General features: G+C 32.1%; 2 protein-coding genes across 2 annotated transcripts; one reads left to right on the top strand and one right to left on the bottom strand.

Moving 5' to 3' along the window:
- The first annotated feature begins 1,583 nt into the window (after positions 1 to 1,583).
- LOC131845531 (uncharacterized) lies at positions 1,584 to 18,016 on the top strand. Its single transcript, XM_059194601.1, has 8 exons — positions 1,584 to 1,642; positions 10,209 to 10,377; positions 11,251 to 11,417; positions 11,769 to 11,912; positions 14,434 to 14,567; positions 15,549 to 15,675; positions 15,970 to 16,144; positions 17,820 to 18,016. The coding sequence occupies exons 2-8, from the start codon at positions 10,225 to 10,227 to the stop codon at positions 17,961 to 17,963; spliced, it is 1,044 nt and encodes a 347-aa protein (XP_059050584.1). The 5' UTR covers positions 1,584 to 1,642; positions 10,209 to 10,224; the 3' UTR covers positions 17,964 to 18,016.
- Positions 18,017 to 21,780: 3,764 nt separating this feature from the next.
- LOC131845447 (uncharacterized) lies at positions 21,781 to 23,224 on the bottom strand. The gene is made up of 4 exons (XM_059194511.1): positions 23,159 to 23,224; positions 22,754 to 22,813; positions 22,495 to 22,515; positions 21,781 to 22,293 (listed from the first exon to the last, which is right to left on the bottom strand). Exons 1-4 carry the CDS (start codon positions 23,222 to 23,224, stop codon positions 21,781 to 21,783), a joined length of 660 nt encoding a protein of 219 aa, XP_059050494.1.
- Positions 23,225 to 23,644: the final 420 nt, after the last annotated feature.

The following is a 23,644-nucleotide window of genomic DNA, read 5'->3' on the forward strand; positions in this document are numbered from 1 at the left end:
TTATTCCCTTGTTTTTAGGCCAAAACCTGAAATAGTACAGACAAACAAACCATGTGCAAAAGACATTCAAATGTGTATAAAGAAACGTGTCAAAACCTGTCTGAAAATTGAGCTACAGAGTCCTAATAATAGAGGTTAACATAAAAAAATCTTAGCATACAAATCTCATTTAACCAGGTTTAAAAAGTCCCACTAACAGAGGTAATTCAAAGAAAAAGTACCGGGACCTCATTGCAACTCTCAATAATAGAGGTCTCACTTATCCAGGTCCAACTTAACCAATTTTCACTATACCTATCTATTTTTTTTAATCACGTTACGGGCACAGTTAATTCTATAATTCCATATCACGTTACTGGTATACAGTATTGAGTATGTGAATTAACGCAGTTTAATTGTAGTTATGCCGATTAGTAGTTTCATAACATTAAACTCCAAGGTCTGAGGGAATACCTGATGATAGTTACTTCCATGAACTAAATTATGAAAGCGTCAACAGGATCCGAGAGCAAAACAAAGCATGTCAATTGTAGAGATGGCTTATTTTTATTTATTTAACAACCGTCGCACACTCCTTTTGCTAATACGAAGTATAATACTAAAATCCTATATGTATAAATTGCTATAACTTATAACCATATCTTAAAGGTGTATCATAGTGCATCAGCTTAAAAGAATATAGATTTAAAATCGTTGTACGCTTGTGTACAAAATATAAGAATTTTTATTTTTAATACATGCGTGTTTACATAAAGAGCAGTAAGTATGTATATGTTTTTATTTATGTGAACGATAATCTGTGCTTTTTATATATACTATCAGTTATATAGTACTTATATTGTGTACAAGCTCTGCTTAGCATGTGACTAGACGCTACCTTATTCGTTCTGTTATATTATCAAGACTTGGTTTATATATTTTATTATCATTCGAATTGAGTAGTAATATATCAGTTTAGCACAGCATTATTACTTGTTAAAACACCCTATAGACACGCTGTCTTTTGTTTGTATTATTACAGCTTATATGTATTCATTCGGATTCAATTGCAATTTTATATCGGAGTTTGTATTACAGTAATGACTAAAAACATATATCTATGCACCTAAAAGCCAAATATTGATTAAGTTTACTAGAACACTTAATTTACTTACGTGCTTTCTGTATCTGAAATCTATAAAACAGATAATTAATTTGAAGAAAAGTTTGTAAAATATTATTTAAAAAAGCCTACTCTATACTTGTTTGCCTATGAGCATTCGCTGGGATACCCCACATTGCGTTAACTTCATTCAAACTCTACGTTTATTAAAGTTTACCTCAAATCAAATTCGCCTTTAAATCTATGGCTACAAGATATATTTTAATCTAACTGCTACGCAGTTTAAACCACAATCGTGGTTCGGAAGAAAGCCTTCACAAAGTTTAAGAGTATTCGATCTTACTGTTTTCTTTTTAAGGTTGAATTTAATTTGCTTATTGATACAGGGTTAGATTTGTACAATACGGATCCAAGAAGTTTATGCAATTCTTATGTTGTTATATTATATAAGATTTTCTTTGGTCTGGCCATTCGGGCTTGCAACGCTTAGTGCACTGTACGCGAACTAGTTTAACAACCTGGCTTCTAATTGAATAAAAGGTGAGTGTTTTAATTATAATAACCGTAATAATAAAAAGTTTTTATATATACATACTTAGTGAACCTATACGTTATCGTGGATACTGAAAAATGTGGAAGATACCCCTTTTTGACAACACAAATACAAAAATGTCTAGTGAGTAATTTAAATAAATAAAAAAAATAAAGAAAGCTGAATTAATCATTGATCAATTAGACTTATCAATCAGCTATACAAAGAAACAGTCTCTTATAGTCAATCTTTAGTTTTAGGATTCCATAACAAGTGTTCACATTAAAATAATATATTATATATCAGATAATAAAAGTTGTAAAGTAAAAAATGTTGGATATGGTACATAACTAATTTGAACAAACGTTGGCGCAAACTATTGTACCAACCATGATTTCCAAATATTTGCACTCACAGAATTCAACATGTTATTTTGTGCAAGTGAAGCACGCAACATATAATATAAGTTATCATAAGTTTAATGTGCACTCAAAGTTCGATATGGACCAATTCTCGCAAATATTTACTCAAACTGTGGTATAGGTACTGATCAAAGCTCGAATACCGGTATCATATAGGATTTAGTACATATTTGCATATTTGAAGTTGTCTGGCATCGGCTCTATATCTCTTGTTTTTGATCTTGTATTCGATTTATCAAAGACTCATCTTCAATTATTTTTAAATCTTTTAATAATGTCTATTATCCTGAGTGTTTTACAAAATAAATGAAAAATCAACTGGGTTCTATAAACCTAAAATTATGAATATTTAACTCATATCCAAAAAAACTCTTTATTTTAATTATTCTTAATTTTACTTCGTTGTAATTGTAAAATTCTTTATTTTGACGAATTGTGAAAAATCCTGCATATAACTTTAGATCTAAATTAATAGAATGACAATATTTCAATGTATGGAAACATAGAAAAAACGTTTTGTTATACGAATATTTATTACAATCAGTAAATGTTTAGTACATATATTCGCTTATATTATTAACTCCCTTCATAAACAAACTAACTATGTCATGACACGAGAAGATAAAAACCATCGTTCCTAAGAATATCCTTCAGTTCTTATCCCTAACAGGTTTACGTAGCGAACTTTCAAACGACCACTATAGATCTGCATAAGTCGTCTATAACATCTAGCAATAACACAAACCCCTTAATAGGGGGGAAGGGGATTGTACCCCATTGCTAGCAATGTACCATGTCAGGTCGACCTCCACGCGGTTCCCCCTGGAAACTATCGTGTTAAATTCCTGATGAATTTGCACGATGGGCTAACTGACCTGACCCCATGCTCATCTTATCATCCTCCACTGGTACCATCCCCGCTAGCGTAAACGCAGGCGGATGAACCATTCCATTATCAACCCAAAAAAAAAACCCCTTAATAAAATTAAAATAGGCATGTCACGTATGTACCTATTACACTATCCTTCGGAGCCATTAAAATATTCACAAACGAACTAATATACTTCGTTTCTTTGTTCTGAAACGCAGTGAAAGTGAACATCCTTACTGGACTTCAATTGTTCTTTTTAGGTCAAGTCCGTAGATGTCTGAATCACTAGTTACATAATGGATGTGACATAATCTGTATACAGGGACCAAATACTAAAGTCGAACGTAACCTGCTTACAAATAAAATTGGGGGTAACTGATGGCGCTTAATTTTCGCAACATCCTGTTATGGATAATGTTATTGATTACGTATTGATTTTAATTGAGTGGAGTGCTTCTTAGAGCATACATAGAATCTTTGTAACGTTGCTCTTCCGAAACGGCTTGACCGATCGCGACCAAAATTTCAATGCAAATCGGCATTAAGGTCTCCATTGTTTACTATTTAAAAAATCTGATAAAGATATTTATTTACCGATCTATCAATTAAAGTAAAATGCAATACACAAACTATCTTTTTCAGAATATCTCAATTTTTACATTATAAAAATAGTAATTTAACTCCTTGAGCAGTTTTATATTTGCGATAACTAAAGTAACTCTATTTGGATTTAACTCTGTCTGGAGGTCTGTCTGTCTCGCTTTCATGCTATAACTACTAAAGACTTAAATTAAAGTTGTTATACAGATTGTCTAGACCCAGAGAAAGGACATAGACTACTTTTTAATGCGAAAAAAGGGTTGAAAGGTTGTAAAGTGTGTTGTGGAAGTAATGTATTTTAAGCTAGAAGCTTGATCTTATTTTTTATGCTGTTAATAAAATATAAATAAATATGTAAAGTTTCATTAAAATCAATCAGTAGTTGTTGCGTGAAAGACTAACTAACATCCATCCATACTCTTAAACTTCCGCATTTATAATATTAGTAAGATGCATGTGCAATTATAAATAAATAAATAAAACGATGTTATCAGCTGCTAGTTACTGTTATACCATATCCACAACTAAGCGTAAGTTTTTTCATACATCAACACCGCGACGGTCATGCAATTCCTTAACCAAATCACGTGTAGACTTCTCCGAACAAAGCATTTCAACAATAAGTTGCGTTGCAAACAGAAAAATGGTTGAAATCATTAATTTTTCATGGCTCCTTTAATAAAACTTTGTTTACTGCGCCGTAAAGCGGCGCGTGACTGAAATACGGCCAGAATTTAAATTGAGGGAATATTCTACCCAAATGCAAGTTCTTGCTAAACAAAGTCCGGCCTAAAGGGCCATTCTCACTGGCTTTTATGAACATCTGCGGTGGTAATTAACAAAAAATGCTCAATTAAATTAACAAAAGATGAGATGAAAAGTCATTGTATTCGTATTGTAAGTTGTATTTTATGACCGTATTTGTTTAAAGTTTATTCGTGTTTTTATACGGATCAAATCGTGCAGATAACTTTTTCACTTGTTCCTGTTTAATACATACATGGTACATAGCTTTCATAACCTCAGTCTTAGTTTATTTTATTTGTTTATTATTTACAAATTTACAACCTTTACAACTTAATCTACCTAACCTTAACCCCTCCGATCGATCCCCCGTCCAATTCAAACGGGGATCGATATTACGACCGCCTGAGCCGAGATTCAAACCCCCTAGTGGTGCCCTCAGACTAAAGTCGTATCCATCAGGCAGGAGTTTGCCTTCAGCCGCTTCATAAGTTCTTCCGCGGGTTTGGAGTGCCATCTGCACTCGCCCCCTAACGTCCGGTGAAGCTGTAAAGGCCCGCTGCGGCCAACAGCATTAGAGTAGTCCGAAAAAAAAATCCTAACCTTAATTTACCTTTACAACTTTTTTTTTTTGCTGATTCTGATAAGTGATTAGGATGTGCCTACATTTGTAATGTTTCTGTCAACACTTGAGACCCTTCCTTTAGTTTACGTCTTCCTTTAGTTTAAGTCCACGTTACGACTCTGCGTCGAATGTACTCGATACTAATAAGCCATATGCCCACCACCAAATAAACCTGCTAATCTATACATATAAATAAAATTGGAGTGTCTGTTTGTAACATTGAAATAGCCATATGAATATAAATACTGTACATACACCAAAAAACCACATTTTACAATTTTTGTCTGTCTGTCTGTCGGTCTGTTTGTTCTGGCTAATCTCTGAAATGGTTGGACCGATTTTAACGGGACTTCTTTTGGAAGGTAGCTGATATAGTAACGAGTAACTTAGACTATTTTTATTTTAGAAACACTATTTTTTATTAGTAACATAAAGTTAATTCCACGTGGACGAAGTCGCGGGAACAGCTAGTGTACAATAAATAGTACAATTATTTCACCGGTCTACTCACTACAACATATTATGTAGCGACACCTCATCTCATCATATATAACGCTACAGTGGTAAGGAGATAACAACCACGCTACAAGGAGATTCCAGAGTAAAACCTAATAAAAATCTTAAAGTCCAAAGAAAAACATTTCTGCGTTATAAATAGCCATGCTCAAGTTCCATGGAGGAAATATATGTAACCAACAATTTAAAAATGAATAATCGAATTCTACATGAAAAGAAAAACTTATTATTATATTCATATTAAAAAAAATATCGGCAGTTCACAATCTTGTCTGAAAGTGTCTTAACTAAAACTTAACACAGTTACCCATTGAATATAAAGTTTTACGAAGTTAGTTTTGTACCGAAACTAACAACTACCAAGAGGAGTGTCCCTTTTAGACCGTTTTATATTTATTTATCCCATATTTATATGTATTTGTATTTTATTTATATATTTTATTATATATATTCATCAACATTGCCTTGCATTTATCTCATTATTTGGGATCCGCACATTATATCTTCTTCTTGCTAATCACTTTATCTATTTAAAAAAACCACATCAAAATCCGTTGCGTAGTTTTAAAGATTTAAGCATACATAGGGACGGACAGACAGCGACAGCGACTATGTTTTATACTATGTTTTAGTTCATATACATACATTAATGCTATACCCATTAAAATCAATAAAATAAATATTTCCTATCTATAATAACTGTAATTATTATAATAATGTAATTGAGGAAGTTTTCTTGTTCAAAATCGCAAACTTCAACTACTATTACAGAATGTTCTAAGATAAATTCTTTCGCCTACTCGCAAGTAGATAAATTAGTTTAGGCATAAAATATATCCACTTCTACTTAACTTAATCATCGGATAGTGCTCGATAATGTAATCAATAATGAAATCCAACTACATCTTCCAAGTAAATTGAACAAGGCTCGTGGCATACAGACGGAAGGAAAACTAATAATAAACCACTAAGATGATAAAGTAAATAGAAAGCATGTGATCGTATTTTTATAAATTCACGCGTTTGAATTCCCCGATGGTTTGGTATTCTGCTTCACTTCTAAGTGGTAAAAGTTCGATTTCTATGTAACACAAACATTTTAATCCATAATTAAATATGTCACTTTGAGCTGATATGATGAAACTCTTAACGAAATCGTGTGCTCAAAACCTTTGCTTTACGTAGAAATAAATAAAGCAAAGGTTATGAGCACACGATTTCGTTAAGAGTTAGGTTTGAAAGGTGAGAGACAATGCTATTTTTTTATTTATTGATATCAGACTACTAGGCCCATATTATAAATACCTTATAGATATGAATATGACTATTCCATAAATATGAATTAACATTGTAATACTAATATACTTCACCCCGGTATGGGTCCATACCGGGGTGAAGTATAGGGGGTTTGTTAGTAATGCTAGTAATGTTTTGTGAAAAGAACCTCCACGCGGTTCTTTCTTAAAGCTATCGTGACATTTTTGGCGAATTAGTCACAATGGCTGACTAACCTGACCTCATATTCATCTTATGATCTGACACTGTAACCCCGATAGTGTAATCGTCCGTTGTTAGCGTTGGCGGGGCACCATTCCTCTCCTTATCCTTATTTATCCCTATTATATCTCTCCTTGAAATGTTTTTTCTCTCGCCTTTATGTCTTTTCGTCGGTATACAGACCTTAGTCCTGAAGAATGCCAACATATTAGAGGCACGACAATGTATTATGTGATACTGTCCAGAACTGACTTTTACCATTCCTCTTTTTTTCTCTTCTTTTACCAGCGCAAAACCGAGAAGGGCAACTAGTTTATTACAATAATATGATTAATATAACATTTCCACGTGACTCGTGTCACGTATAAGGAGTACGTGCTACAATTCATGAGTTCCTACCTCCAATCGCAAATTAATTATTCCTATTTTCTTTTTTTGGCAACAAATCGCTTTAACCGTTAGGCGGCCATGTTGCCGGAGAACGCAGTCGGCGACCGATATTCGTGCCTCTCGCTCGCACGCGTACCGCTCCGTTACGTGCGCGCACGCAACCGTTTTCCAACTAGCGTGATTGTGGTGACACTGTGTTTGTAATGTACTGTGATTTCTATGTTTGTTTACAGGCCTATAAGCATTTTATGTGTGAGTCTTATCATGAATTGAATACTTTCTCGATATATGAATATTATGTTATTACGGATAACGTGTAACGATTAGAACTATAACTTATTACTTATAAATTTGACAATTAATACTAATTAAGTTATTTACTGCTTACATTTTAATATTACTTAAAACTGTTGCATGTATGTATATATAGATATATAAGATTATAGAGATACTTATGTAATACTTTTTAATCACATATAAATCATATACTACGGTCTGACCCAAACAATTAATAATAAATATTTATTTACTTTAGTCAGTTTTTAGCAATAAATAGAGTGACAAGAGGAAGGTTTATATTATGTGTACTGTATGATACATATATATGCCTGCGAAGCCGGGGCGGTTATATAGTCACTTATAAAGAACAAATAACATTTCGATTAATAAAAATAAAACTGATTCATAAAAATATTGTACTTGTATTGTGATATATAACATAGTAATATAGCTGTTCCCGGGACTTCATCCGCGTGGAATTTAACTTCATATTTCTAAAATAAAAGTAGCCAGAGTTACTCTTTATTACATCAGCTACCTGCCAAACAAAGTCACGTCAAAATCGGTCCACATATTTCAGAGTATATCCGGAACAAAAATTGTAAAAAAATGTTATTTTGGTATATGTACCGTATTTATATTCATAGGCATGTAGTAAAAAACGGTTATTTCAATATTACAAACAGACACTCCAATTTTGTTTATATGTATAGATAATAAATCAGTAGGCCATCAAATACTGAAATTGTTGCATATTCTATTATAATAATATACGCAACAGTTACTACCATATATTATATATTCTGTGGCATAACAACTGTCACTTGCTACTCAGCAAGTAACCGGTACTACGGCTCTTAACTTTGCAATATATAATGATTACATTACATAATTTGGTTAAGTTAAATACCACTCTTTTAAGTCGGTTAAAAATTTCAAACTGTACTAAAAATACTCACATATTGACCATATCATATATAAAATGGTTTAACATCATATATAAAGATTTATTCATTTGAGGTGTTTGCACTTTTCTTTTGATTATTTCACTTGATTTTAAAAGAAAATTTGTATAAGATTCTTGAATAAGAACAGTGTAACTTTAACGTCTTTTATTTCCATATATTCTTATATGTAATAAAATAGTCAAATCGTGACGAAATTAAATATATGACATAAAATTAATATAATATATAAAATAATATAAAAATATCTCTGGACTATTCACACAGCGCTATTCAGTTCCAAGTTAACCAGAGTTTATGTTATGGGTACTAGACTTATACATATATAGAACACACCCAGATACCAATACAAACGCACATATTCAATAATACATGTTTGCATCGTGCTAGGAATCGAACCTGCGACCGTCGAAAGTAAAACAATGTGTAAAACCGCTAAACCACCGAGATCATCAAATTACTTAATTACTCAAGCGCGAAGCTGGTGTGAGTAATATCTAAAAATACGCAAGACGGAGTAAAGCCATTTTTATTTCAATTAAACACATTCTAGAAATTAATACTATTAACAGTTTAATCCATACTAATTACAAAAGCAAATGTATGTCTCTCTGTCTCCCCGCCATTTTGTTTATTATATTTCGACGACAATCTGTTAATGAAAATCAATATTAGATTGTATTACGAGGATGGTTTATTACCATTTACTATAGGCTATCTTATGTTTAAACAAAATCAGACCAAGGCACAGGAAACAGCTAGTGAAAATATATAGACTTTCGCCATTGAATCATGACGGGCATTGCTCTGTGCTAGCAGTATTGTGCAGTAGAAAGTGACACCCTTAGGGTTGTCTAATAATTAGTCTGGTTGCCTTTATAAATAACTTGCTGTGCCGGTGGCTTGCTGTCACGCGTGAAATTTATAGCCTATATATTATTCTGATGTATAAGCTATATGACTGTAAAGTTTCATCAAAATTCGATAAGTAGTTTTTGCGTGAAAGAGTAACAAACATCATTACTTACAAACGTTTGCATTTATAATGTTATAATAAGATTAAGATAATATTTAAGACAATTCACACAGCGCCACCTAGGCCTAAACTAAGCAGAACTTGTGTTATGGGTACTAGAGAACTGACGTATACACATAGATAACTTTTGTTAGTATCGCATTTGCCAGTACCACGTGGTGGTCGATCTGATTTGTTAATATTGTTAGCAATGGGGCCAAAGTCCCCATTACCAAGAAACCCTTCCACTCTATATTATATGCGTTCGAGTGTATATTCCAAATGACACGCTTTATAGTTTAATTTTAAATTGAAGATAGAATATTATTCCTACCAATGATCAAGTGAATATGGTTTGACAAAACTAATATCTAACAATCTAGTTAATTAAGTTTCCTAATATCAAATATCAATATAAATAAATACTATTGTTTCTTGCAATTGACAACCCTTGATTTAAGTAAAAGTAGGGAGCTGGTACAGGTGTAATCTCTGGGGAGTTCTAACTTAATATAAGGGAACATCTAATATTATTTTAAGTACGACCTTCTTATAATAGTAAAAAAAACTTTTATAAATAAATTAATAAATGTAGAGTAGTAATTGCTAGTTAAAACATTAGGTTTAATCAAAATTCTGTCCTTTTTCAGGTTATAGACCGCTAGGATGTTAAACCAGGCTCGATGGTTGATGCTCGTAATTGCAGCTGCCTTGGCACTGCAGACCCATGGCGACGGCGGAATCAGGCTACCTGACCAGCCTCCAAAAGAAGACGTAGAAGGCCGATCTTTGAACTTCGGAGGAGATCACAGTAGATCGGTAAATAAATGTTTCCTATAATCTATGTCTTAACATATGTAAATCTTACATTAAACTCCTCCAAAACAACTAGACCGATATTGAGGTAATTTTATGTGTATATATCAAATAGTTTATTTCAATTGGAACAATTTTTATTTATAAATTGTTTTTTGAATGTTGATAAGAATATATGATACTTATCTGTGAGAGCAATCCAGATATATTATAAATAACATTAACAGTTTAATTTAACTGTACGAATTATGTTAATTTTAATTTAATAATTAAGTTATGAGTAATACTGTAAAAAAATTGCACACCTGTATGCAGGCTCAATACATTGGACACAATATTCAATATTATAATACCAGCTTGTAGGCTGTATTCTGCAAACAAATAAATGAAATAAATGATTTGGAAACACTATTTCCCCTGATAGATGGCACTGTTTTACTAGGCAGGATGCGACAGCTGGGTCAGCCAGTATATAAATGAAATAAACCCTTATTTTCCTTGGTCACGCTATACCTATAAAGCGACTTAACTGATCGCATTTAGCATTTTTTATTATTTCTAATCACTTGTACAAGGTACTTACAGAACTAATAAAATAGAAGACTAGAAAACGCGGAAATGAGTCTGCGTATTCAAGACAATATCCGTTAGATCAGCTAATCAGTAATAAATTTTTATCAGTAGGCATGCTGAAAATAAATTTACCACCTCATAACTGTATGGTAACGAAGACACATGACACACTAAATATTCTGGAATATTCTAGATTAAAGACCAGATAAGACTGTGATATATACTAATAAACTTGATGGTCTTCAAGCAATTATTAACTTTTAAAATTCTTTAATTATCTTTTCTAATTATGTGTTTCTTCAGCCTCAAGCTCAAGGACGAGGTCTGCTGGACTGGTTAGGTCTCGGAGAAGACCAAGATCCGTACATTCAGCAGTCTACCCAGCAATGCATCAATGGAGATCTGGCTGATTGTTTCAAAGCACAGGCTCTTAGATCTTTTGACGACTTCTTCGATAAACAAGCATACCAGTAAGTATCAATATAAATAATAATACTTTATAATCTACACAGGGCCATCTAGTTCCAAGTTAACATCCAGACCAATACAAACAATCATACTCCTAAATATAAATGATTGCACCTTGCGAGGTATCGAACCCGTGACCTTCGGAAATTAAGGCGGAGTTCTAAACCGCTAGATCACCGAGGCCGGATAAGGTTAGATGGTAGAGTGCGGTGTATGATCACGCGTGGTTGTACAGCATGGGCGATCAATTTGTAAAAAGGGGTGCATAATTTTTGCACATAATAGCTAAAAAGGAATAATATAATCTAGAATTTATAGTTTGATATCAGCCAAATTTTGTTTACAATTTTCAGACTCTCGGAGAATGCTGTACTCGTCAAAGTGGAATCTCAGGCTAGGGCATTAGCACATGAACCACCACAGCTGGCGTCTCAGCCTCGCAGTGAAGATTCGGACTGGGATGCTCTTGTTAAATATGGAATGAGGAAAATTGAAAGGTACTTTTTCACTGCAGTTAATGGTTCTTATAATGTAATCACGACATGAGAGACGAACTTCTTAGCATTCCATAGATTCATCGTTCACCCACACGGTCTCCCATCGTGTGGCAGAGGGAAACACAGAGAAGTTCCCGGGACTTGTGAGTCAGGTGTAGGATTAAGGGGCTCACCGTTACCGCTCGTGTTTAGCCAAAACTGGTAGGAGCCTGCTAGTGCTGCTTTTGACACACTTTCTAGTAAAGAACACACCATCACTATCAAAATGTTCGACTATAATATACAACTAAGAAAGAGATACATAGGCTTTAATATTATTAGTAAATTGTTGTCACCTTAGTGGTATAAAAAAATGTTCTGTTCAAGATGTTACTACACTTGTAAAATTTAGTTACTCTTTATACTGGAATGGAAGCCTTAGTATTGACTCAAGTACAATGCAATTTACGATGTGGAAAATTTTACTTTACTTTGAGAGTTTAGAGTACAATTCAATTTGCAAGTTTACATTTCACTGAACAAACTTTGCTCGAAATAGAAGCAACATTAAACGTGTTACATCAATTAATTGTAACACTTGAACGGCTGCACTTTACTGAACTCTATTTACTACATTAATCTCAGTTTATATCTACTTTTACTTGAAATTAAAGTTATAGAAGGAGAAATATTGGACAGATAAAAGTTTTTTAAACCTTATCTTAATATATAATTCGACATTATATCTGATGGTAGTGAGAGCCATCGTCTATATACATAAACAACACTACGAATATCGGGACATCATGCGACAAATGCGATACCTCTTAGGCGTTGCTATTCCGGAGCACTAAGATATCACGCCTTTATTCAGTAAATTGTTGGCTTAACTTAACTAACTTAACACAACCCTTCATCCGCAATACAACGTACAAAGCTATCAGCTTTGTTGGCCGAAATAGATTAGACTGGAAAAGTACCTTAGTCTAATCTATTTCGAACAACGAAATGTGAAAAAAAATATGAAGAGTCTAATGAAGTATTTAATGACTTCGCATGAGAGGCAGGCGTCACATAATAATATGATGTTCGTAGTTCTGTCCATGTATGTATATAGGCGAAGGTTCCCACCGACAATGTTCCTAAAAACCACCTACAAGGCTCATATTATGAATGGGAACTTAATATTATGTCACATTATTGAAACCTCAATGCGCAATATTCGCAAATCGCAAATTGTAAAAATGATATTTACTTAATCGTGCATGCATGTTATGAATATCATTTCAATTGATCGTAGACATGAATTGGTATAAGCTCCGTATATGTGCACTCGTACATTAAGCGCCATGAAAGCCTCTTTAGTTAAGACATGTATATCATTATATTCAAGTTTCCCACAACCGTCTCAAACTAATGCTATTTACGGGTAATTCTCGCGTAATTAGTTGGTAATTGTACGTGTAATGGATTACCTCTGCCGTATATGTTGTAATAGATAATTTTGGAGGCAATAACAATTACTGTATTTCGGTTAAAAGGTGAATACGACAATGAATTGCTGGTGACATCCCTGAGTCTGTGGTAAAAGTCGCAGTTTGGTCGCCAAACTGTCAACACTAGACTTCTAAGCTACATCCGAACTCTATGCAATTCCTAATGATACGTTCATAGGCGAAACGCATATCAAAGTATGGGTGTACACTCAATAACTTGAAGGACTTTCGCAAAATGACACCTAATTCGATAAAATATATCCGTGATATTCCTCAGGTGTTGTCATTCTGGATGAATAGTACATTCATCTATATAGGCGACAGTTAACGGTTATTAATTATAGTAGGCAGCTAGCTTCATTACGAATATAATTGAAAAGAAAAGATATATTGAATGTATATTCAATTCAGATTAGTTAAATCCTAGATGTTGTTCGCTTGATCGACGTTTGTCACAAATCAGCTTGAGTTTCCAATGCCTTCAAAGCAAATTGAGAACAATGGAATTACTGGAATATAAGACAAAAGGTCGCAAGCATTCATAGTACGAGGCAGATAGTGTGCTTTACCAATGAAACATATCAATTGCCTCCTTGGTATATTAGAGAATCATACCAACAAATGTTACTAATATTATAAACGCGAAAGTTTCTGAGGGTGGATCGATGTTTGCTACTGTTTCACGCAAAAATATTAAACGGATTTTCATGAAACTTTACTGTAATATAGCGTATACGTAATAGGGGAATCAAAATAACTCATAAGGTATCATACCTTATGAGTTATTTTGATAAAGTGATAATATGTTAATTGGGCGAAATATAATGATAAATATTAAGTATGATGCAGAGAAGTTGCGTGGGTCAGCTAGTCTACATATTTTTTTAGATACATTTGTGACCGAAGCTAGTTTTTTTAAGAATATATAAAATAAAATCTTTAGTAATATGCAACAAAAAAAAACACGAAAGGACATTTTAAAATAGTAACATAATAAAGGCACAATTCAGATGCTGCCAACTACGATCGATATGTATTTTTTTCAGATTCCTGAGGTCTACTGCCTTAGAAATGCAATTAGATGACGAGGTGACATCGCAAGGCATCATTGCACCACGCTTTATTGACGAAATAGCTGATGAGGTTGACATAATTGAAGATAAGAAGGCGCCTCCATTCCGTAAGTATGATTAAAAGGAACGAAGCCTTTACTTTCACCGAGTACTAAAGAAATAAGGGTATTTTTTGTGAGTGGCGATGAATGGGCATTATTTCATCTTTCTTTGGTCTCTCGCCTGTTAATGGCATACTCAAGAGAAACACCAATGAAAAATAAAAGAATGATTATGAAAAGAACGGTAATAATATATGTTTTACTCACTAACACAAACTACAAAGCCTATTACTCACTAAACGATTACTTGAATGACGAGCGTGCATGGCCATAGTTATATATATACCTACATTGTAAATAAAATGGCTTTTATAAAAATAAAATAAAATATTCAATTAAGTTTCTTGCCAGTTCTTCTCTATTGAATCCATATACTATACTGGACGGTAGGGAAAAAATTAAAATTATAATGTAAAAAATTTGACGTTCATAAGCGTCTAATATATCCTACATGAATAAATGATTTTTTAATTTGAATTTATTAATATTGTAATTATGGTCAGTCATCTGGTACGTAGCTGTATCGGTGTTTAATGAATAAAATTATTGCATAATTTTGTAACAAAAAATTATTGTTCTAGGTTGTCGATGTTTGGACTAGGTTGCACATAAATCATAATTGCCATAGTTACCATAAAATCGTTCGTGTTAAGAGCCGATTAATATTAATAATGTGGGCTTAAAAGGGAAGTTTAAAAATAATTGATGGTAATGGGTTCGAATCGTCGCACAATACTAACATTTGTATATAAATGTTGTTACGTAAAATAAAATTGTTTGTTGTTACGTACTTTCTATGTATGTAATTATTCTATGAAATGAAATTATTACTATTCCATGACAGCACTAATGTATTTATAAAAAAATATTAACTATTTCTATCTGTTGTTTAGTACCTACAACACAAACTTAGCTTAGCTTGGGACGAGATGGTAAATTGTCAAGAGTTATTATTATTATTACAACTAGAATGATTGAAATTTACAGGTCGTCATAAACTGAAGAAGCTGATCATACCTATGTTGCTGATATTGAAACTATTCAAGTTGAAGCTACTTTTGTTCCTGCCTCTCATCCTAGGCTTGGCCAGCTTCAAGAAATTCAAGTATTTTTTAAATTGCCTATATTAATTGCACATGTTTCATGGATTCTAAAAAACAATTACATTCTAATCCTCTTATAGTTCCGTTTAAGGTATTTTTTAATTGACACAAAAATATATTGCCTATATTAATTGTAAATGTTGCGTCTGTCACCTTTTCTGTTTATCACCTTTTCACAATCCAACGGTTGTACGGATGTTATTAAACTTTGAGACGAAGATTGAGTTTATCATACATGTAAATACGGATAGCACCTGACAATCGCCCAAATCCCTCAATAAATAAAAAACTATCTAAAACTATCAATATATTTTATTTCCAGGCGTTATCGGCTACTTCAAGTTCTGCAAACCAAACCTGACTTCACCATTCTCCTCGAATCATTACAATGGTCCCCAGTACTCCCCAGCTGGTATTGGCCTCGGTCCCTACAGAGAAGTTCATGCGCCATCCCATTATGGACATTATGACAACTACCAGGTAAGTTGAAATTCAAAATTACAGGGTTATCGAAGATTCTCATGTACGAAGATAATATAATGAAAATATTTTTTAAGTAGGTACTGTACTATTATACTGTGTTTGAGATTATTTATGCTCCCTAAAATATAAAGTACCCTTACTAATATTATAAACGCAAAAGTATTGAATGGATTTTGATGAAACTTTACAGTAATATATAGATTAAAATAATACATAGATAATATAAAAAGATGATCTGTAAATTGGGCGATAATGACAAGTGACAAGTAAGTGTGATGCAGACGAAGTTATGCATCTCAGCTAGTTATATATATGGTATGTCACTCATTGTGCGTTATATTGCCTACTAGTTGTTTTTAATTTAATAGAACTGCTCTCTCTCGGCCACTACAGCATATTATTTTTTGAACCTACATTTAATACCTAGATTATTACTTATTTATAATACTTTTTATGTAACTGGAAAGACGAATAACCTAACGACCCACGGGACCCACCTTATGATAAGTGGCAACCGTTGCCTATATACTTGAAAAGAGCCATGAATATTCAAGTTTTATTTGATAAAAAATATCTTTGATGTTTGATAAATTATATAGCGATAAATCATAAGTAATGACCATTCAAAAGTATATAAAATTCAGATTTGACAAAACATTCTATTCCAATCAATCTTTGATTACATGACGTCAAATTATCGCTTTGAAGTATTTTAACGTATTTCTTTTTTCTTATTAAATACTGTGTTTTAATATAAGTTACTTTAGCTTCTACAATTCCCAACTGCTAAAATAAACCGAGCGAGATAATCGACAAATCATTTCCTACTTGGTACGGCCTGTTTATGAAATTTAAATTATATTTATTAAGAGGACTTCCTTCAAAGCCTCAAATACGAAAATAATTTGCAGCATTTTACCCTGCTAACAAGGCAAAATGATTTCATCCTCGACTATGTTATTGATTCTTCTTGGCTTCTCAAAAATTTACTGGAATGCCGTATTATGGTATTTTATACATTGAAACTTTTTTATGCGTATTTTTTTATGTTTCTGGCAGGGATGTTAGGGAGCTCCGTAACCGTAACCGAAACTATCGGATATCCGATATAAAAAATATCCGTAACCGTAACCGAATCCGAAATAAGAGCTTCGGATAATATCGGACAGGGGCTGAGTCTAATTGAGACACGTTATGTAACCATTTTATTAACTATTTGTATTTTACTTTTGGACATTCCTTAAGAAAATAATATCCTTAACCGAAATTATCCGAAACTAACGGATAATCCGAAATAATTTCATATCCGTATCCGGTATAATAATCATTACTATATCCGAAACCTATCCGTATCCGAAATTTCATATCCATAACATCCCTGGCTTCTGGAATGGCAAGCAAACTAATGGCCCACCAAATGGAAAGTAATAATTTTAGGCACATGAACAGCACTCTTCTCAAACAAAATTAAATGCACTATCTTTCCTAAGATGAATAAAGTATCATGCCTCCGTAGTCTGTATATAAACTGCCATGTATTATCCTCACATTACATAATAAAAAACTTTAATAAGCAATCTGCTTGGCAGCACACATGGTTGAGGCAAAAGTAGACGACCCTGTACAAAATGTATCTAAATAAATTTAAAAAATGGTTTGAATTCACTTTCAGCAAGGACACAAATACGGATCTGGTGGCCACAGCTCTGGAGGAATATCCTTCAGAGAACATGACGCAAGTCCCCAAGATCTAGCGTACCAGGGTTGGGAATACAGAAATAAAAAGAACGAGGACATCAAAGCAGAGGAACCTTAAGACTGAACTTACATTAGATAATTTATTTCTAGAATGTGCACATTTGTGACTGATGCATGACTATGTACATTGTTATATTGAAAAACCATTTACAATGTACTTCCTTTTATTTTTTATTTAATATACGTATACATAGTTACTATGTATATGTTTATTATTTATGAAGGTTATGTGTATGTTTATTTATACCTGTAAATAAACATACATATAATATAATGTCTAGTAATGGCCACCTATGTACATCTTTTTTGTATATACTCGCGATACTTTATACCATGTCATGCCTTTTGTAATGCAATTTCTAATATACTCGTACTGAATTTTGCATTTGTTCTAAATGCGTTAATTTTAATGTATTATTAAATTATGTATTATTCAACATATTTCTAACAGACGAATTATGTTGATTAGATTGACAGTCATCCACAATATGTAGGGATTTAGTATACTGCGTGAGGATTACGATTCGGCCTGTCAATGGTAATAGAAAAATATTTGCGTACCATTTATGTAGCTTGTTAATCCGTCCATTGTTGAAATCCTCAATTATAGACGCTTTTTCACATATGTATTTTTGACACGAGTCTAAATTTTTGTCTTTTTTTACAACCTTAATACTCATATTCCTTTATATTATATCATATTCTTTCTTCTTTCTTCTTTATGACGTATAAAATGTATATCATCATATCATATCATATCATCATCAAAATATAAGAAAATCTATGTCCCTATTCAAGTAATTTCTTATATACTATATACAACTACTATAGCTATACATAGTAAAAAAAATAATGTAAATTACATTTACAATTCTATATTTATGAAATAATGTTAAATTTACTATGTAGGTGTTATTTGAGTATCATTAGCTATAGATATAGTGTAAGATACAATCAGTCTTTACGTGTCACTGCTTGTGTTTATATTATGCCTATTCTAAGGTACCAATAAATATTTAGGTAATATTGATGAAATCGTAATGAAACGAAGCCATATAGATAATTGTTAAATGTTGCAAATACCTATTTATTTTCGTTATTCACTCCTTGAAGTCGATAAATATTTTAGAATTTTTTCTTTTGACTTGTTGAGTTGTGTTAACAACACAGTGTACCTATATATATATATGACAATATACTAAATAAACGTATAAATAAAACTGATGTCATACTCTTAAACAAGCCACTAAATATTTTATTTAAACGTAAAAAGGTAATTACTATGTAATTTCATTAGTAAACTAAGTAGAATTAGTAAATACACTATAATCGCCTACTACGTCATTTAAGCAAATTTTCTAATCTTTTTAATACCCAGAACTACATAATTAAAATAGTAAATAGGTACATTATTAAGTGTAAAACTAACGTTTTTATTATATAAATATTTAATATTTACATTGTAATAAAACACTATTACGTTAAGAAAAATAATATGTCATGTTTGCAAAATAAATATATTAATTTCTAGAAAAATGGAATCTTTTTCAGTTTTATAAATAAATTTGTTACCATTCACCGCATTTTTTCTTACGCATCCATGGGGCATAAAATTATTATTTTTTTAATTTAAACTGCAATCAATTATTAAATAATACATCATTATGTTTAATGATTTGTTTCCTATAAATTCGTATATTAAGGTTACTTAAGGGTCGGCAGCACGCACGAGACTTCTCTAGTGTATCTGGTGTCTATGGGCTAAGGTAACTGTTTACCATCATATGGGCTGTATTCTTATTTGCCAACGTAGTAAAAATAAAATCTATTTATAGATAACACTAGATATGCTCCACAATACTATTACAAATCAATCAATGTCTCGCGGAAATAGACAAAAGGTCGAACACCTAGTCGATATATTAAAATTAAACCTTATGTTAGTTGCTACTACTTAGATTGGTGTATATTGATGGTAAGTGACTACCGCCGCCCATGAGCACTCACAACACCAGCAAGTGCCTTGTCGACCTTTTAAGAAAGAATAAACTTTTTTCAATATCGTATCATACCATTGCTGTAAGTTTATTCCACAATGAGGTTGTACATGGCAAAAAGCGTCCGCCAAACATCCAGATGATCAGGATGATGTTTTAGTTTCTGGCAGGTGGTATGATGGTGAAATTCTGCGGCTGGTATTAATCCGAACAATTCCTCAGAACATTGATATGTGATAGAAAATGCACAAAGATGCAATGTCTCGCCGCATAAAAGATAGTTAAAACATAAAAGGTACCTAGAATTAGGTGTAACAATTTACAATGAAACACAGAAAAAACCAGTATGTCTGCAGTAAGAGTATTTTTTAATCTATTTTATTTTCCCGCGCAAACGAAATGCTCCACAGATTCATAATACCGCAGCCGCAGTAGTATTATAAGCTTGGTATAGCCACAGATAATATAATATTATAGCTATATGCGCTGTGTAATTCTTAATATGAGTATTAACACCGAGTCAGACACTCTCTTAGCCACTTTTTTATTTCGACACTCATTGCAAATTAGAAATAAATTAATCTCGCCGGGGATTTAAATTAAGATAATTAAAAGGCTTTTCTTTATGGCGACTGTCGCTAGAAACGTATTATTTGATTAAATTGGTATTATGAGCTCATCAAAAAATATTTAATTATCAATTTACTTTGCTACGTTTTCAGTTTTAACGAGCCTAAAGAGCGTTTTCTGCCTATAAGTAATTCTATTAACACTTAATAATGTGCATGTACTGAGATCTGACGTCATTATTTGTCTATAATGTTTAGTATTAAAAATTGGCATGGCTATTGAGATCATTAGCAGGCAATGCTGTAATATGCCTTATATTACAGCGTTGCCTGCTGTCACTGTGGCTTAATTGATTATGTATATATCTGTAATGCAAATAAATGACTTACTTCATTTGTTTAAGGTTTCCTAGGATACATGATTAATTACAGGTTTATCATGTCTGTTTGTCAATAATTTTACACCGCTCAGTCTTTCTAACGTATTATTATTTCATAAAAAGACTAGTAGAACAACAAATCATTAGTCAGTTTGACAGGAGTGTTGGTTCGCTAAGTTACTTCCTATATTCTTCTTCCTCATTGTAACCTTTAATAAGTAAGTCATTCTAAACTGTATATATTCTAAGAATTAATGTACAACAACGTGGAACACCCAAAAGATCTTGAATTCAGATCTGACTTACAGTAAATTTTGTGTGTGATATTATATTTCTAACTAGCTGTTCCCCCGACTTCGTCCGCGTGGAATTTAACTATCGTTTTCTAAAATAAAAAAATATCTCAAATAAAAGTAGCCTAAGTTACTCCTTATTACATCAGTTACCTGCCAAAGAAATGTCCCATTAAAATCGGTCCAGCCATTTCAGAGATTAGCCGGAACAAACAGACCGACAGACAAACAGACAAAAATAGTAAAAAGTGGTTTTTTGGTGAGTGTACTGTATTTATATTCATATGCATGTAGTAAAGTATACTGTATTTTTGTTACATTGCACTGAATAAAATATTTTTCTTTCTTTCTTTCTTTCTTTCAAACGGTTATATCAATATTACAAACAAAACACTCCAATTTTATTTAGATGTATAGATAATTTGGCTCTCCGATAACAAAACCAACCAATCACCTCGCCCCCTGTCACTTGGTGTTCAAATATTGTCAGCAAATATCCAACGTCATAGTAAAAGCAAGTGTTGCTTTGATGACGGCCATAATTAACAGAAGTTTCTACCTTTGTAATGTTCTCGCACAAGAGACAGAAACAAATTCAATCTAAACTAATATAAGATTTAATTCGATTTAAATACATCATTTCCAATACGGCTTTATATGTGCTTTTACAATATTACTGTCTTTATTTTCACTTAAAAATTCTATGTCATCCAAATCTTCTAATATAAAAACATATTTTCTTTTTACTTCCCTTTTATTCCTTCTGTTGAAATTTGTGTTCTTATGTGCTGCTAATTTTTGAAATGGCATTGAATATCTTACTAACTTACTATTGTACTTTCTTTGATGTTTCATCTGATTTCCATCAAATTTTGTTTCGTTCGTTGCCTTTTTTGATAGTTCCTCGTTTCTATGAATTTGGTCCAATGATTCTATTTTCTTCACATGTGACTGTGTAGTTGAAATCATCGGAGATTTTAAATACATCTTCCTTCTACTTTTGCTCTTTTTTATTATCTTTTGTATTGTTCTTTTCGGTGACTTTTTTAATAGTTTTCTTTTGCTTTTTTGCTCTTCATAATTGTCCTTAATATTTGGTATTCGAAGGATATTTTCCGCTTTATCTATATAAGTTGCATTGTATGATACCTGCAATGAGTTTTAAAGTTGTATTTGGTTGGTTGTATTATTTTGAAACCGAATATTACTAACACTATTATTTACGAATGATTTTGATAGACAATTATCGACATTATCATTATTTCAGACGGAACAGTTTATTCTACTACATACATCTTTGTTAAGTCCATACTATGTCACAATGCAATGCAGAAAGAAAGTCAAATAAACTGGAGTATTAGTAGTTTTAGGCTTTTGTTTAAAGTGGGTAGCAATGCATAAACAAATAGCAAAACATAAGATAGTAATGGTATAGAAAGGTTCTTGGTAAATATATTTTTTCTGCGTTAACAATAAAAAATATGGAATGAGTCTCTTTTCGCTTATACACAAAAGTAATAATAGAAAAAAAATACTACATATATCTATTATTCTTCCAAATTTTAATAAATGTAGTGACGTATAATAATTATCTACTTACCGGTTTAACAATTGATAAAACATATGATTTATTTTCTTTTCCAGCATGATTAAAGAGGAGACCTGGGTCCTATAAATGAAAAGTTTCCCTTATAGATAAGATTTATTGTCGATTGTGATGATACAATGACAAAAATTTATTTATTCGAATTGCAGTAAATTGTTTTTAAACAGTTTTTTTTTTTCTAAACAAAATATTTTGGATAAATATGCTTAACCCAGTACAATATAAGACTGTAAATAAACTAAAATTCAATATTTATACGAACGATTGATTTTAACAATGAGTCTATTTTTGTTAAGCATTTTCTTACTAAGCGCTTTTTATGTAATTAAATTTTATATTACAGTATATTATTACTACAGTAAGTAGGACTTATAACACTTGTGAAGTCGGGTAAAATAAAATACAAACCTGTATGGAATCTGCTAATGTAATTCTTAATTTAAGCAAAATAGACAAAAATAATAGACTTAACATTCTACAATCTACGAAATATGAAGGATATATACTACATTCAACAAAGGAGCGAATGGCGTTACATTAACTTTTATAAACCATACAAAGTACATACATTTTATAGCTTTCGGAATTGAAAACACCATTGTTTTGCCGGCCTAATGGTGAATGTTTTCAAAAATCCAATCAATGTAAAATCATTCTGGTTTGCGTTTGTTTTTCTCTAATCTATAGCGTTGGATAGATTTTTCGAATACTATTCATATATTTTCCACAGTGATTTTATAATATATTAACAGTCTTTATTATTATAAAATTTCTCTGAATTTGTATGTGATAAATATAAAAAGATACAGTTATTTATATCAGCTAGAGTCATGCCACTATTCGCGATTATATCGTAGGTTTCTCAGTTGATAAAACCCTAATCTCTGAATAACA

This window comes from Achroia grisella, unplaced genomic scaffold (assembly GCF_030625045.1).
Source record: "Achroia grisella isolate CSIRO2021 unplaced genomic scaffold, CSIRO_AGI_Agris_v1 utg474, whole genome shotgun sequence".
Lineage (NCBI taxonomy): Eukaryota > Metazoa > Arthropoda > Insecta > Lepidoptera > Pyralidae > Achroia > Achroia grisella.